Below are 16,322 nucleotides of genomic sequence, written 5' to 3' on the forward strand. Positions count from 1 at the left end.
ATATTAACAAATCTTATTTTTTTATGGAATATTGCAGCATCACATTGCAGGGACATCTCTTCTCTTCTCCGATGACACTGGCATGAGGGCGGAACAACCTGTCACTCACATGAGATCCACCAATAGCAAACCACAACCATCCAATCAATTTCTGATAGAAAAAATCAAATCCCTCACTACATTTTTTCCTACTCGGACAAATGTCACAATAGGGAAGAAAACTATCGCAATTTACATTTCATGCTGACTTTAAGGTAGTTTTTTGGAGCATGGCAGCTGCTAACGACCAGTTTAGACCAGCTAGAAACTAACTAAATTATGTTCCAAAACACAGACTCCAGAGGGTGGATAAGACATGTTACTGTATCAACTTCCTTTGTTTGCCCTTCAGTTTAAAGTGTTATGGGGAAGGAATTTCAGAAACAAGAAGACAGGAATGTCTTACTTTTCTAAATCAAGCTGTGCAGGTTTGCTAAAAATTGAGGTAGATTCAATGGATCTCTTGCTTCAGGCAGTGGGGTCATGTACATATGCCTTAACTTATATTTCACTTGGCAGAATTAAGTCAATTTATCAAAAATAAAGGCTAAATGATTAAAGCTGGTTAATCATGAGTCGAGCGGAAGAACATTATAGCCGGAACTACTTCTCTGTTTATGCATGACGAATCACACAGGTACTGGGCTACTCCACAGCGGTGCTGGCCCGACCCGTCTAAAACAGTCCCAATATAAACACTTATTACGTGTACCGTAGTGATTCAGGATAAGACGGAAAAAAAATGGATTCATGATGTACTCGCTCATTATACACATTTTGAACACAAAAAGTTACGGACTGCAGCTATACATTCAGTATGCATCAAATGCAAGCAACATTGGATGAGTATAGAACTCTATTACATCAAAATTGCAATAAACAAACAATTAATCAATGAACTTGTGAAAGGGAAGGAGGACAGATCTTTTTTCCCCAGTATTGTCACGTACATCTGACTTGGTTCTTCTGTGCATCAGTTGTTGATTGGATGTTGAGATGTTGCAATTGCTCTCAAAAGTGGAGACAAACTACTAAATGATTAGGAAAGTCCTGCATAGAGAGAAGCCTGTCACTTCACCAGAGGGTACAGTTATGACATTTTGATAAAAAATTAAGAGGAAAAACAAATATGTTTATAAATGAAAGATATGCACAGATAAATCATTCACAATAAGATCCACAACACACATTTAGAATAGATAGGGCAAATTTCCATTTCATGCTGACTTTAGCACAGTAAACATGGGTTACTATACAAGAATATAACCGCTTGTGGAAAAAGTTAACGATCACATCAAAATGCCCAAAATGTTTGGAGACCTCAATGAGTTTGAGAAGGTTTTTATTAGCTTCATTAGCTTCTAGATTTTTAACAAAGGTCAGAATGAGTGTAAACCTGTGCAAAACGTCCTTATGGGCGAGAAGAAGCCAATTTTTACAACATAATGCTATATTGGGAGTATTAATCAGTGATCAATTTTCAGTAGAGATCTTGGTAAACCGTAAATATACTGTATGAAATCTCACAAATAGATAAGCTGCTTCATATTCCAACAACTGCCAGTTTCATTCTTCACACTTTCTGAGCGTCTTTGCCATGAAGATGAATAATAGACAGTCCTGTGAATCTCAATATAATTTTACAAGAAATATTCAAAGGTTTAAAGTCTAAAAACAGAGAAAGATAAAGACCGATATTCTAAATACTCTCTTATCATCTTGTGAACCACAAAACATGTCTACATGGTACACCGTATGGATTTCAAAGTTGGCCTTGCATTTATAATAATACTGTAAACTCACATAATCACAGTTTGTGTTTCCACCATGTAAACACACAAGAGTTTGTCATATGAAATAATAAGGGAACAAATCTCCCTGTACACGGTGGTCAAGCGTGATCTTATTGTCGAGAACTCGCGTTTTACAAACAGCTGCAGCAACAGATCGTTGACTCGGAGCTGTCTGAGAAATGAAGGAATGAGCTCAGATACTGTACATTTAGCATAAACGAATCTACGTTCTAAACACAAAGTCTGCACGATTTAATGACAATGAACAATAATAATGCAAACTTGGGAGCGCTGATTTCCGTGGTGCACAAACATGGATTATATCTGGTAGGAGTAGGGCACAGAATATACAGTGGGTCTCGGCGTGACAGTGACTCACGTGAACATCAACACATCAATCTACAGGGTGCTCCACGAGGGTTTTCGACAGGTACGTTTCTGCCGGTGTGTCAAGATGGACATTGTCTGAATGGGTTGGAAAGATCCCTCTTCCATGTACAGTTACGAGTGTAGGAGCTCCAGGCCTCGTCCAGTGAGATTGGCGTGTCTGAATCTCTTCCCCTTCACAGGGTCTCATTCTGCCCAGAGGAGTGGTCTCTTCTGGGCGTGGAGGCGCGGGACGACCCCTTGTCTGTGCTCTCCGAGCTGGAGCTCAGGTGCTGCTGCTCAGAGCCGGCACTGGAGGTGACCGTGGAGGAGGAGGTGGAGGAGGAGCGAGTCTTCTCCTTAAAGTCTGTGATGATGACAGTCACATTGCCCACTGTAATAGCGAGCTGCTGAGCTGAGCTCCTGTCTATGTTCTTCAGTTTAGGTCTGAAGAGCAACAGAAAAACAGAGCAAGAAGGAATTACACATGTATTCAAATACATAATATTTAAATACATTATAACACTACAGTTTTTTATATATATATATATATGTGTTCAATATTAAAGGATAATTTCCCAGTAAAATAAATTCTGTCATCATTTACTCGCCCTCATGTTGTTTCAAACAGGGGTATTATTGTCAGTGTTGGGTGTAATGCATTAGTAAGTTATTAATTACTGCAATCTAATTACTTTTCACTTGAAAAAGTAATGTAAGGGATTACTCTTAATTTTTTTGTAATTTAATTACAGTTACTTCTGATGTAATTGTAATACTGACTAAGACTATAGAACAATTCTATATAAAACAAAAGTGGATTTAACAACATTTAACGTCTAATTTCAGAATATATAAAATGCTATTTTATATTATTTATTTAAAAGAGCAGTTTCATGTATATAATCTTCAAACCTTTTTAGAGAGAGTAATTAGTACAGTAATCAGATTACACTGTTGAAGATGTAATTAGAAGCTAGTAATTAATAACTTGTTTAGAGTAACTTACTAGGGATGCACCGATATGAACATTTTGGCCGATATCGATCACCGATAATTCTTTACATTTGAAACCCGACAACCGATAAATCTAAATCCAAATTTGTATATAATTTTTGAGAGCACGATTACAAAAACAGAAGTCCCGAAACACAACCAAAACTTTCAAACATCATGAAGTAAAAAAAAAAAAAAAACATTGTAAAAGTAATCCATATGAATCGAAGAGACACTATCACTTTACACGATGAACAGATTTAGTTCAGGCTTTCATCCACACATAAACATATATTGTAAATGTAAGCCCAAACAAGCTTGCAACCAATGAGGTTTGTTCCCTCGCATCAAGCAAGTGCGTTTGAGCTTACATTTACAATATTTGTTGTGCTCTATATGCGTTGATCAATGTCTATTGACCGTGTCTCTTCAGGAGATTTGAATTAAACTGCTCAATTAATACAGATTCATTTTACAATCTTTATTCATTTTTTGAAGTGGCAAAGTTTTGGTGGAATGGACAATGGAGTGACAAAAATCCCCCAGGTTTCATGAAAGATATTTTCATTCGTGTTTTGAAGATGAATGAAAGTCTTACGGGTTTGGAAAAACATAAGAGTAATTAATGACAGATTTGTCGTTTTCATTTGACCTATCCATTTAAATGTAAAGCAAGTTAGCATCGTTTAAAGGTGTGACGAGCAGTTTTTTTATTGTTTTGGCAGCGGATGCAGTATTTGCACAAAAACTGTCTTTCCAAAAACCATTGGCAACCATTCCAAAGTGTATGCAAAAGTAAATGTTTTTGCAACCAATAATTAATTCAGTCTTTTAATAAGAGGATAAAGAGAGTATTATTTAGCTGGTCATGTGATAACCCCATTTATAAGGGTTGGACTCTCTTCTGCACAATAAAACAGCCTTTTCTAGGCCACTAAAATGGCTATACGAATATACTTTGTATAAGTGTACACTAAAAGTACTTTAAACTGTGAAACTTTCATTACGGAGCGTATATTTAAATGTGTCATTCATCCCGAAGTTCTGCATATATGATAATCCAGGTTTAGCGGTCTACATTGCAGGCAAGTTAAAGAGCCCATGGATTATGCAATGGAAAAGACTATTAGCCGCTCATGGGATTTCCCCTTAATAACTCAAAGCAGTAACAGTTTAAACTCAATGTGAAGTCTTTAGTAGGAATCAAGAATACTCGAATAATGCAGGTAGAAACCTGCCTTAAAGTCACAGCGTAACGGAAGAAACAGAGCTTTTTTTTTGTACACGTGGGGTGACGGGGAGGGAGACTTGGCTCTATCCATCGGTTATTGAATGGATGGATGGATAGATCCATTCATACCAATTCGTGCCGACTTTAAGAAAACTGTTTAAGATCAGATCAGTTTTGAACTTACCGTGAAATGATAGATTTGTTATTCTTCGTGACAGACTTCCCAGCCTTCATGCCGTTACTTTCCCCAGCTGGACCTTTCTGAATGAGTTTGGGCCTGTAAAGTTACAATATGCATTAGTAAACTATTACCATTCAATTATTCCCACACTTCTTAGACTCAAGTGTTAACACGTTTTTGTAGCTGGCCTGCAGTCCTCCATTCGTGTTTTCATTAACTTTTGCATTTATTCATTTAGCAAATGCTTTCATCCAAAGCGACTTACAAATGAGGAACATTACAAAAATGGGTGCTTGTCTCATTTAAGCTTAGCATTTAAATATCACCCATACAGTACATGAGTCAAGTGTCCAAAAAGTGAATATTTTTGTACAATACTTGTACTGCTCCTGTTTCAATCAGCCCTGAATAGAAAGAAGACAAAACAGAATGAAACCATTATAGAGCGCAACAGTGTCCGCCCACTTTTGCAGCGGCCTTGGTTCCGGAAGCATTTTTTTTTCCCATCTGGATTTTTTCAAGCGTTATAAGCCATTAACCAAACCAACCAGCTACAAGGTGAATCCCAACATTACAAACTTTGATTTGAAGCAAAAAAGTATTTTTTTGACAGGCCCCGACTGAGCCTGGTTTCTCCCGAAGTTTATTTTCTCCATTCTGTCATTTGATGGAGTTTGGGTTCCTTGCCACTGTCGCATCTGGCTTGCTTAGTGGAGGACACTTAATATTCAACAATATTACTGTACTGACACTGTTGCATGAGAACTGAACTGAGCTGGACGATGACATCACTGTTTTCTGTAGAACTGCTCTATATACATAAAATTAATTTAATAATTGATGATCTTTACAACGGAACTGAATCAACATCAGCTGAACAATGACACTATTTTCTTTTAGAGCTGCTGTACAGCCGAAATGAACTGCATCATTGAATAATTTTCCTGTTATCACTGCAAAGCTGCTTTGAAACAAACTCTATCGCATAAAACGCTATATAAATAAAGATGGCTCGACACGAAAGAGCACTGCTAATGACAAATTAAAAGTTAAATCTTAGGGAGACTCCATTATGTCATCCATGGTGCTTCATGGGAGTGGGCGGCCATTAAGTGTGCTCGTTTTGTTTCTGATTGGTGGAGATTCACTGCAGAATCATGGGTAATGTAGTTTTTCACCAGGAATTCCCGTTAAAGGTAGGGTAGGCAAAAACAATTAAAAATCATAAACACTTTGTTATTCTGGTTTAAACTCTCTTCACATCCTGATAGCAATCAATAACAGAAACAGTCTAAATATTAAAAAATATATATCTTCTGTGGAAGTCTCAGGACCAAAATATTGTTCGTCCAATCATTGCATTCAGTCCGATATCTGAAGCTATTATATGATGTTCTACCTGCCTGTTAACATATGCATTTCCATACCTCCGCGCTCCTACTCACGCAGACATCACCCTCATTTCATGAGGATATGCAGAGTTGTAGACAGACAGTCACCAAGCACCACAAACAAACACCAGCCACCTTACACAGTTCCTCCTGAACCAAAACAATGAGCTAATGCTGCGTTCACACCATGTCATAAACATAACAGCACAAGATAGCAACCTGTGATGTTCTACCTGATTCACCTGACTCTTATGAGTTTCTCAGGCAACACTATCAACGCCGAAATTGTGCACATTCATGTATTGTAGAAGTGTGGCTTTGGAGACTCACAGAAGGGATCTTATACTTTCAAAGTTAGCTTGCTATTGCGAACCTCTCCGAAATTGCCTACCCAACCTTTAAACATTATTATTTAAAAATAAGTTGAAAAAAATGCAGGCTGATGGCTTCAACAAATATACCATCGATTAACAAACGTGTAGCTCACAGTAGTCGTTGTATCTTCAATGGTTTAGAAGTTATCGTCAAAAATCAATTAGAAATGAATGGGATATTTACTTCTGGAACCCGACTGTTGCACCCTAATGTAAAATTGACAACGTGTCAACAGGCTTAGAAGAAATTGACATCATGAATTAGTTGCATGTGTTTGTCTTTGACAGCCCTTATACCAATATCTGATTTACTGCTGCACAATTAATCGAAATGAAACCGCAAGCGATTAGGCAAAGCCTGCGATTATCTAATGCGCAGCTCGTCAGTGAAGCACGGCTCTGTGATCAGTAGTAAATGCTACTACATCTGAAAGCTAGAGGGCGCTCTCACGCAGACACGCCAGATATGCCCCGCAGAAGTAGACAACGCACATCATTCCAGGAAATCCCTATGGGCTTCATACTATCACTGTAGCTGAATAAACAGAAGATTGAAACGCTTTGATTAAACATGACTAATAAACACACGACTGCCTTATTCGGTATAAGAAGCCACATCATCTCACAAAAGGATGAGCTCAACTGTCGTTATGAAGTGAGTTTGGAGTAAAAACATGTTATTAAATGTTGACTTTTGGTGGACAAGAAGTTCATAAATGCTTTTCATGTTTGGTTGCTTTTTCAAATGCACGTTATAAACGACTCAAACTCGCAGTGCTTTCAGATGAAGCAGCATTTCCTACTGATCACAGAGCTGTACTTCACTGACAAGCTGCACATAAAAAAATAAGATTTTTTTTTTTTTTATGATTTCATAATCGCAATAAGCCAAATCAGTTTAAACGGGATTTCATGTTAATTGCAATTAATTGTGCAGCCCTAATCTGATTGGATCAAACCAGGACCATAAAAGACTATTTGCGGAGCATGGTTGCATAACACCACTCACTTTATCTTCTTAGCAGTGGGTTTTTTACTGGGCGTCAGGCTTTTATGCCTCTCTTTGTGTTTCTCCACCATGGCTCGCTCTATTTTCCCTTTTTTGATTTCCTCTCTCTCTGCACCCATCCTCTCTGCGGGCTGCATTCCAGAGTCTGCCGTGTGCGGATGATCCTTATCCATGTGCTCTCTGTGAGGCTGAAGTTTTTCCAGCATTGCTCTGTCCGTGTGCTCTCTGTCTGTTCTGTTGTGCTGCTGCTGCTGTTGTTGTTGCTGCTGCTGTTGCTGCTGCTGTTGTTGCTGCAGCAGGTTTGGGGTCAGTCCTGCTGGCTCAGGCCCCCTGTCTGTATCGAGCATTTGCGGTTTGTCCAGCCCGCGTTCCTGTCTCCGATCCTTTTGAGAATGTCCACGTTCAAGCTGAACTCCATCCAGACCTAATCTCTCGGGATGGTCGGAGTCAGGGTGGAGACTGCTGAGTCTATCTGAGTCGGAGTTGTCCATGTCGAAGTGGTCGTCGTCAGGCAGGTGTCTGTCTGTCCTTTCCCTTCTTTCTTTCTTGGCTGGGGGTGGGGCGGCGCACTGTTGAGCGACCTGCTGTGCCACGAGTTGAGAGTTTATCCTAGGTTTTCTGGAAAAGATAATGTTACCAGAAATCAAGTGCTATGCCAATATATAGGGAGCAGGACAGGATGAACTCAGGTAAAGTGGGACCGTTTCTGCTACTTTGCCACTGGCGTTTTAATATATGATGCCAGACAACCCTCACATGACACCATTTTAGAAATGTTATGCAAAAGAAATGCAAAATGAAATGTTACATACAAAACCTAACATGTCCCATTTTACCTGCATTTATACTAATAAGTTCTACTAGTTTCCATATTAGTGTTAATAGTAAAATCGTGAAAACTATTAAATGGATGTATGGGAATTATAATGACCCTAAAAATGTTAAACAAATCAAAAAGACACCCCTCTTTAAAAGTTTGGGGTCAGCAAGATATTTTTTGAAAGAACTTAATACCTTTATTCAGCAAAGATGCATTAAATCATGACAGTAAAGACATGGGAGACTGAAGAAATGTTGTTCTTTTAAACTTTATATTCAAAGAAAAACGGTTTTCAACATTGATAATAATCAGAAATGTTTCTTGAGTATCAAATCATCATATTAGAATGATTTCTGAAGGATCATGTGACACTGAAGACTGGAGTAATGGTGCTGAAAATTCAGCTTTAAATCACAGGAATAAACTAAATTTTAAAATGTATTCAAATAGAAAACACATTTTAAATTGTACCGTAATCATATTTTACAATATTACTGTTTTACGTTTCTTTTTCGGTCTCCATAAAAGAAAATCTTACCGACCCCAAACTTTTGACCAGTAGTGTATTAATTAGTGCTGTCAACGTTAACGCGTTAACGCATGCGATTAATTTTTTTCTGGTTTAACGTGTTAAAATATTTAACGCAATTAACGCAGCATCCGTCTTTTCTGCCATCCGTTGGCTAGCTTTACATTATATGATCACGCTCTTATTCATTTAAATCCTTTTAAACATTTCAAGCGCGGCAAGACAAAAGAGAATGCGCTGTCTGTGAATGTCCTTATGTGACACACACACACACACACACACACACACACATAGACAGGGCGCCAGAATCCAGTTCTCTTTCGCGCTTGAACTAACAATAACAATAACAATAATTTTGTCGATTATCCTCATAAGAGCAGTCTTAAATGATTTATATAAAGTCTAAAATGAACAAAGAGTTGCGAGAGAATGAGGCGCGTATGAGATCCATAGACAGTATATAAACGGTGAGCTCCGCGTGTGTGTGTGTGTGTGTCTGCTCTTAAAGGGACAGCAGCCAATAAAGCTTCCTGTCAGTAAAGTTAAAGAACAAAGGGAACAGAGAAAATGACTCACTGCTGTTGACTAAATAACTTTTGTAGCTTTAATAAGGATTAACTATTTAATTTATAGTTTATGCAGTGCAGACCGCATATAACTTTGATAACTTTATTAAATTTCTGTATATTTCCTAACTGTTAAGACAGGAAGGGCACGAATAAATATGACATTTATTATGGGTTTATGTTAGCATTGTTTTAAGTTCACTTAAATTAAAAACTGTTATATTTTTGAAGCCTAATAAATGTGAAAAAAAAAAAATCAGTAGCTGTATTAATATCAGTAATACTGGCCTTCATTCATAAAAAGATGCCATTAAACAATTATTTAAAATATACTGTCTTTATGTTGTTTCTACATTAATTTGATTAACTGTGAAATTATTACATTATAAAATATATTAAAAACGTACAAAAACATTTCTTTTTTTATTGCGATTAATTGCGATTAATCACAGAAAAAATGTGTGATTAATCTAGTTAAAATTTTTAATCGATTGACAGCACTAGTATTAATTAAAAAGCTTTAAAAGATTGTCTTACTATGTAAGACAATAACTTAACCCTAACCCCTAACCTTATCCTTTAGTTAATAATAATAAAAAAAAATAAAAAAAAGTATATATATATATATATATATATATATATATATATATAAAACATAAATCATTACTATGGTCACCCTTTACGTCTGCCTGTGGGTTTTTCAAATATTTAATCAATGAAAAGTATTAAAAAGAGCTTGTGACAAAACTCTCCATTGCCTCCTCAAACTGTCAGTCAAACCTCATAACTCCGCCCCATCTCTATCCTGAATGAAGTGCGGCAAGCAGTTTGGAGCGTCTCTGCTTATTCTCTGAATAAGTACAGCGTTTTCTTTAGTCAAGAAACACTATATTAAATGGTAATCTTTTATGTATTTGAGGAGTGGATGAGAGCGTCTTGCATTTGTCCTCGAGTCACAGTCAAAACAGCCTGTGCGTAGCGCTACATTATAATGTGAGATTTTGGCCAAATGACAGAAAAATCAACAACAGAAAACCAGAGGGGTAAAAACGAGCGCACACAAAGCCACACTACAGCTACAATAATCTTCATAACTTTAAGCTGATGAAAACGTGATGCGAAGGACTGACTGCCTCCGATGCAGCCGATCTAATGACAAAAAAAACACATTCACTGGAAAAACACTTCATTGAGCTTGTTAATAATGAGACATGCAAGTATATGATCACATATAAAGCCACTATATCAAATTTGACAATCACAGTGTTTTTCCCACTTATTTCCTTTAAAAGTAGCATACGGATGTTATTATCATTATCATTCAAGCTTGCTTTAAGGGTATGAGTGAGAGGTGTCTACTGGAAACATTACCTCTCTGAAAAAAAAGAGAGTGAGTTTCAGAGAGAATCACAGTAAATATTCATGGATCTGAGTTAATAATACCCCGCTGGCAGTTCATGTCATTGATTGGCGGCTCTCTATGATGCTCTAATTATATTACCTGCTCCAGATTTAACTTCATACTGACAGCACATTACCTCCATTCCCTAATCTCATTAAAAGAACAAAGAAGTTCATTCTGCTAAATAAATCCAAATAAAAATATTCTCTTTGCAGAAACGTCCTAAACATTAACATAACCCCTTTTTATAATACCTAAACATTGCAACCACCACCACCAATTAACTGCGATTATGGCGTTATATCACAGTTTAGAATTTTGCCAAAATCCCCATTGCAAAGTTTGACAACTGAAAAACTACTTTGACCATTTTTTGCATTATTATAGGTGTGTGGTCCACTCTACCGCACAATACTGGGTTTCTTTTACCCCTTTTCCACCAAAAAATAACTGGTTCGGTGCTGGTTCAAAGTTGGTTCAACTTGCGAACCTTCTCAGAACCTGTTTGTTTTTCCATTGACTAGAGAGCCCAGCGAATGACGTTGTTACGTCACTGTGTACGTTGCCATACATCTTAGCTTTCCCAGAAACGCTTGCGCCAACTTCAAGCATAACAATTACAATGGCGGACTACATCGTCTTTCTGCAAATGTTTCTCCTGGCTTTGCGATCCTATATTGGGGTCAGAAGAAGATGTTTAGAATCCATCTTTCTTCAATCATTCTTTCTACTAGCTAGCGCTGTGTTTTTAGCAATGGCGGTCACAACCTTTCCCGTCGAGTTGTTGGTCACAATAACCCCGCCCCCAGCCCCCGACGTAAGCATGACGTGGTAAAAGAACGGTTCTAGTCCAGCAAAGAGTTGGTGCCACTTTGGAGCCAATTTTCCTGGCCGAGAACCGGTTCTTTGGCTGTCGAAACACAAAAAACTGGTTCGCAAGTAAGCACCGGCTCCCAACCGGCACCAGCTTGGTGGAAAAGGGGTATGTGTGGTACTAGGAATGCACAGATGTATCAGCCAATCATTTTTGGCCACCTGTTTAAAAACAGCCAATGATATCCTGTCAATCATAAGGGGGTGGAAAAACGTGTCAGACTGCAAATCATACTGTGTGTGTGTGTGTGTGTGTGTGTGTGTGTGTGTGTGTGTGTGTGTGTGTGTGTGTGTGTGTGTGTGTGTGTGTGTGTCTAAAATATCGTGTTGAATCTAGGGCCTAAGTTGACGTGACAACAACAATAGCGATATAAAGCAGGCTCTATTATTTGACCCTATGAATCACCTGTAGTTCAAGCCAGGGTTACCAGCTCCACGGTTTTTCCCACACCAAATATTATTTGTAGTGCGCCTCCCATCTAATAATCGCAAAAAGCTTTGTACTTTGTTACTTCTGATAAAAACAAAGTCTCAGCTTTTAAATTCTGTCCATTTTATCAAGAAATTGAAACAATAAATAGTGTTTTCACGCTCTTAAATGTGTGGTGACAGATTGCTGTAGTGTCCGGAGCGCAAGTCTTCTCTTCCTCTTCAATACATGTTATAGCACACAAAAAAAACATGCATGTTCATGCAAAAGGCATGTTGAAAGAGACAGTACAACTTACCGAAATGTATCATGCCTCATGTAATCGCTCAATCAGTGTTTCAACCGTGGAAAGACATCAATAAAACAGCTTGTGAATAATGTCACTTAAAGGGATTGTTCACCCAAAAATGAAAATTATCCCATGATTTACTCACCCTCAAGCCATCCTAGGTGTATATGACATTCTTCTTTCAGACGAACACAATCGTAGTTATATTTAAAAAATATCCTGGCTCTTCCAAGCTTTATAATGGTAGTGAATGGGAGGGGTGAGATTTTGAAGCCCCAAAAAAATGCATCCATCCATCATAAATAATAATCAGACGGCCGTATGCATCGATTTGCGGCAGGAGAGTGACCCCTAACCTGACACATGACGTATTGACGAACGTGGAAGCGCAGAGGATAGAGCAAAACAAAACACCAGTCACGAATTAGAAGTCTAAAGCAATAATTTTTTTCAGAGAATGTAGGAGGAGCTTGAGTTTGTTCCCCAGCCCTGTTTGTTTGAACCGCGAGAGGCGTCTACTCTCACCTAAGCTTACGCTACTCCTACATCATACGTCATGCGTCGGGTCAGAGGTCACTCTTACGCCGGAACTAGACTCGCGTACGGCTGCTACCAGAAGCCAGTAAATATAGTTAATAAAGTTATAAATATGGATATTTTCTGTACAAAAGCGCATCGCTTCGCTTCAGAAGGCATTCATTAACCCACTGGAGTCGTATGGATTACTTTTATGATGGATGGATGCACTTTTTTGGGCTTCAAAATCTAAGTTACCATTCACTCTCCCATTATAAAGTTTGGAAGAGCCAGGATAATTTTGAATACAACTCCAATTGTGTTCGTCTGAAAGAAGAAAGTCATATACACCTTGGGTGGCTTGAGGGGGAGTAAATTATGAGATCATGTTCATTTTTTGGTGAACCAACTCTTTAGGAAAATTAGACTATCGGAATCAGTATCGGCAGATATCATTCTGAATAATCGGCTATAGGTATCGGCAAGGAAATTTCCCTCAGCTGTTGCTACTCCGGTGCAGATGACACTCATTCAAGTCAGCAGAACGGCATCATCAAACAACCTCTCTACAAGAGAGCACGGACTGATCCTGTTGCTTCAACAAAGCTAGAAAATCAACATTCAAGCATGCAATTTATGCCGAGAGGAGATGCCTGCGTGCTTCACACCGTACACACAATACATGAAAAGACTGTCACTTTGGCAGAGATATATAACACCTGCGATAGAGCCACATTCATCCCACTAGAAGATTTAGCTGAAAACATGTAGGCTAGGTAATGGAGCAAAACTGTTTCTTTCATGATCGGTCAATTTCAAGAGCAATCCTTTTGAAAAACTTTGCAAATATATTGGGGTTTAAACGTCTGAGACCACCGGCGAATTAATTCTATAAATTTCTTTGCATTTTTAAGGATATAATACAATATTTTTTATTAGAATTGTCAGCATTAAAAAAATACATTTCAGAATGTCCATCTTTTTTTGAGAATGCTCCAGAAAGAACCTATTGTTTCTGATATTTTGTACAGATCAGGTCACATGTTCAATGCCACAAATGTGCTTATTTGATTAGTGACCTAGAAAAAGAATTACGCACATGCTGATGATCAACCTTCTTCACCATGGGCCTATATATCTTTCCTTTTTTTTTTTACACAGACCCCTTTCCTACATCTTGGCTGCATGCCATAGGCTCCAATCGTACCCTAAATTCTAGCACATATCATTAATATGATAGCATCAGTGACCACAGCAGTAGCCTACATCAAGCTGCAAAAAACAGCAGCGTTTTTCATATTTTGCACAGTACTGAACAAACAGCTCAGCGTGCATAACAAACATCAACGCTGCACTAACAAATCAGATGCTTAATGCAGCATTTCATTTCCTATAGGATCATATAATGGGGCCCTGCGCACAGACCAGGACACTTCCATACCAGCCGGATCCTGTCCTAGAGTGTCATTGAAATTCTACAGGAATCAAATGACGTCAGCATGGATAAAGACACAATCCACAACAACAAGCCTTAATATCAATTTCGACATCCTCACTTGCATGCATGTGCAATGTGTTTATGGTGGCTATGAATGCCTAACTCCCTCTTATAAGCTGCAGTGTCACTTTACCTTGTAGATGTACCTTTCCGCACATCACATATACTGCATTTGAATGCCTCTGCACTGTTTTTGAAGGTGCAGACGCTACAGTCCCAAAATCCGTTGTCTGCAGAGGGCTTGGCTTGTCTTTTTGGCCTGCAAGATTTAAAGAGGAAATGGTTAGGGTATTTAAATAGCATGCTGCACCCTAATTAGTGCGAGTGTCATCATATGCACTTAATTCTGCGTGCTGTCGTAGAAGACGCCTGTCCTTTACAAACACACAATAACACTTGCATTTTGACGATTGTGCATGCCTAAAGGATAAAAGGGCTTTATCTGTTGAAAAAAAGGCGAAGAAAGAAGAAGAGAGGAGGCGTTTCCTAAATTCCCTTTGTCTAAAGCTGGATACCGGGAGTCAGGCAAGGCTTCGTATCCGCCATGGCTGCGCTTTTTTTCCGTTAAATCCGACCAGGAAAAATAAGTAGACTTCAACCGCACTACGCGGCTACTCTTCCATGTACACAAACGCGCAAGATGCTTTATGAAAAAACAGAGGAAATTAGATGTTTCTATACCTGGATGGGCTTTTCTTGTCGCCCATAATGGGAGAAACACCGTCTTCCAGAGGAGGGGGCTTCTGTAATGTACAGTGTGAGCTCCAGACAGAGCCGCTGCTGCTGATATCGCACACTTGCACTCGCTGACCGCTGCAGCGCGAGGCGTCGGTCCGTCACGTGGCCTCGCCCTGAGCCAATCACAGCCTCCGCACGTTTAAAAGTCTAAATGTTTTATAAAGAAATGTGCTCATTGGAAAACTATATACAGCATACTTTTATTGTAACCTATGCAACTAAATAACAAACAAACAAATAAATAAATTATGGCATGGTTTAAAGGATATTTAAAGTGAATTCCTAATTAGTCCACACACTGAAAATGAAAACCTGGGAATCAAAATGTAATTCGAACCTGGAAACAAGCAAAAATGTTTAGGACTTAAAACAACTCTGGATATAAAAACACAGCTCAAACCTGCCTAAGATGATTTGCTGGTTTTAGTTGGTCTCCCAGTCTGGTTTGTCTGCAGAAAAACATGATTTTGATATACAGTAACGTGAAAAATAAATAGTTAACTCCCTAATTAAATGAGTAAATGTGCCATTGATCTTGTGACTTAGCACAAAAGGTCAGATGTTCTTGCTTCTACTGAAGCACAAGATGCACATCTCAAATCATGATCATCAGGTTTAGCACGTAACTTCATTTTAATAATGCAATTCAAAAAAGAAGAAGAACGTAGTAGATTAGAAAATGACAGCAAAATCAGATCAGATCCACATACACTCTTTTTAGCACTCTATGAGAATTCAGATGTCATTTGTATGTATGCATGAATGTATTTATGTATACATGAATGTATACAAAATTCTTATGCTATTATTTAGTTAGTCCTCAATCATATTCTTCATTAGATGGCATTGTAAGTACTATTTCAATGCAACCTCATAAGCAAGACATAAAAGATAAAAAACAGAAATGCTTTATTATGCTCTTTCTAGACTGAGAAATCACTGCCTCTGCCTAAAAGTCTAAATATATATACAGTAGTAGTAGTAGTAGTAGTAGTTTATTTCTTCGGTCATTATGAACATTTAAATCTTAGGTCACATGTAATTCAAAGATCCTGTACATAATACAATAATAAAAAATAAAAAAAGAAAGAAAGCTTACAAGCAGTAAGCTTACAGTATAAATGTTACAAGTTCTGCTTGTTATATTACCTTCAACGTTTTATTTGACGTAGACTGATGCACAGTGTGATATCTAACATACTAGCAAAAAAACAAGATTGTTTCTTGCTCCTCTATGCAAAATGAACACTTTTCATAAACATCCAGACCTGGCGCATGCTC

At 38.1% G+C, this 16,322-nt stretch overlaps 1 protein-coding gene across 1 annotated transcript; it reads right to left on the reverse strand.

Annotated features, from left to right (window-relative positions):
• Positions 1–1,150: 1,150 nt before the first annotated feature.
• Positions 1,151–16,320, reverse strand: rybpa (RING1 and YY1 binding protein a). Its single transcript, XM_084427700.1, has 7 exons — positions 16,191–16,320; positions 15,442–15,490; positions 14,985–15,188; positions 14,437–14,562; positions 7,381–7,998; positions 4,610–4,702; positions 1,151–2,645 (listed from the first exon to the last, which is right to left on the reverse strand). Exons 3-7 carry the CDS (start codon positions 15,008–15,010, stop codon positions 2,396–2,398), a joined length of 1,113 nt encoding a protein of 370 aa, XP_084283826.1. The 5' UTR covers positions 15,011–15,188; positions 15,442–15,490; positions 16,191–16,320; the 3' UTR covers positions 1,151–2,395.
• Positions 16,321–16,322: the final 2 nt, after the last annotated feature.

This window comes from Rutilus rutilus, assembly GCF_951802725.1.
Source record: "Rutilus rutilus genome assembly, chromosome: 13".
Classification (NCBI taxonomy): domain Eukaryota; kingdom Metazoa; phylum Chordata; class Actinopteri; order Cypriniformes; family Leuciscidae; genus Rutilus; species Rutilus rutilus.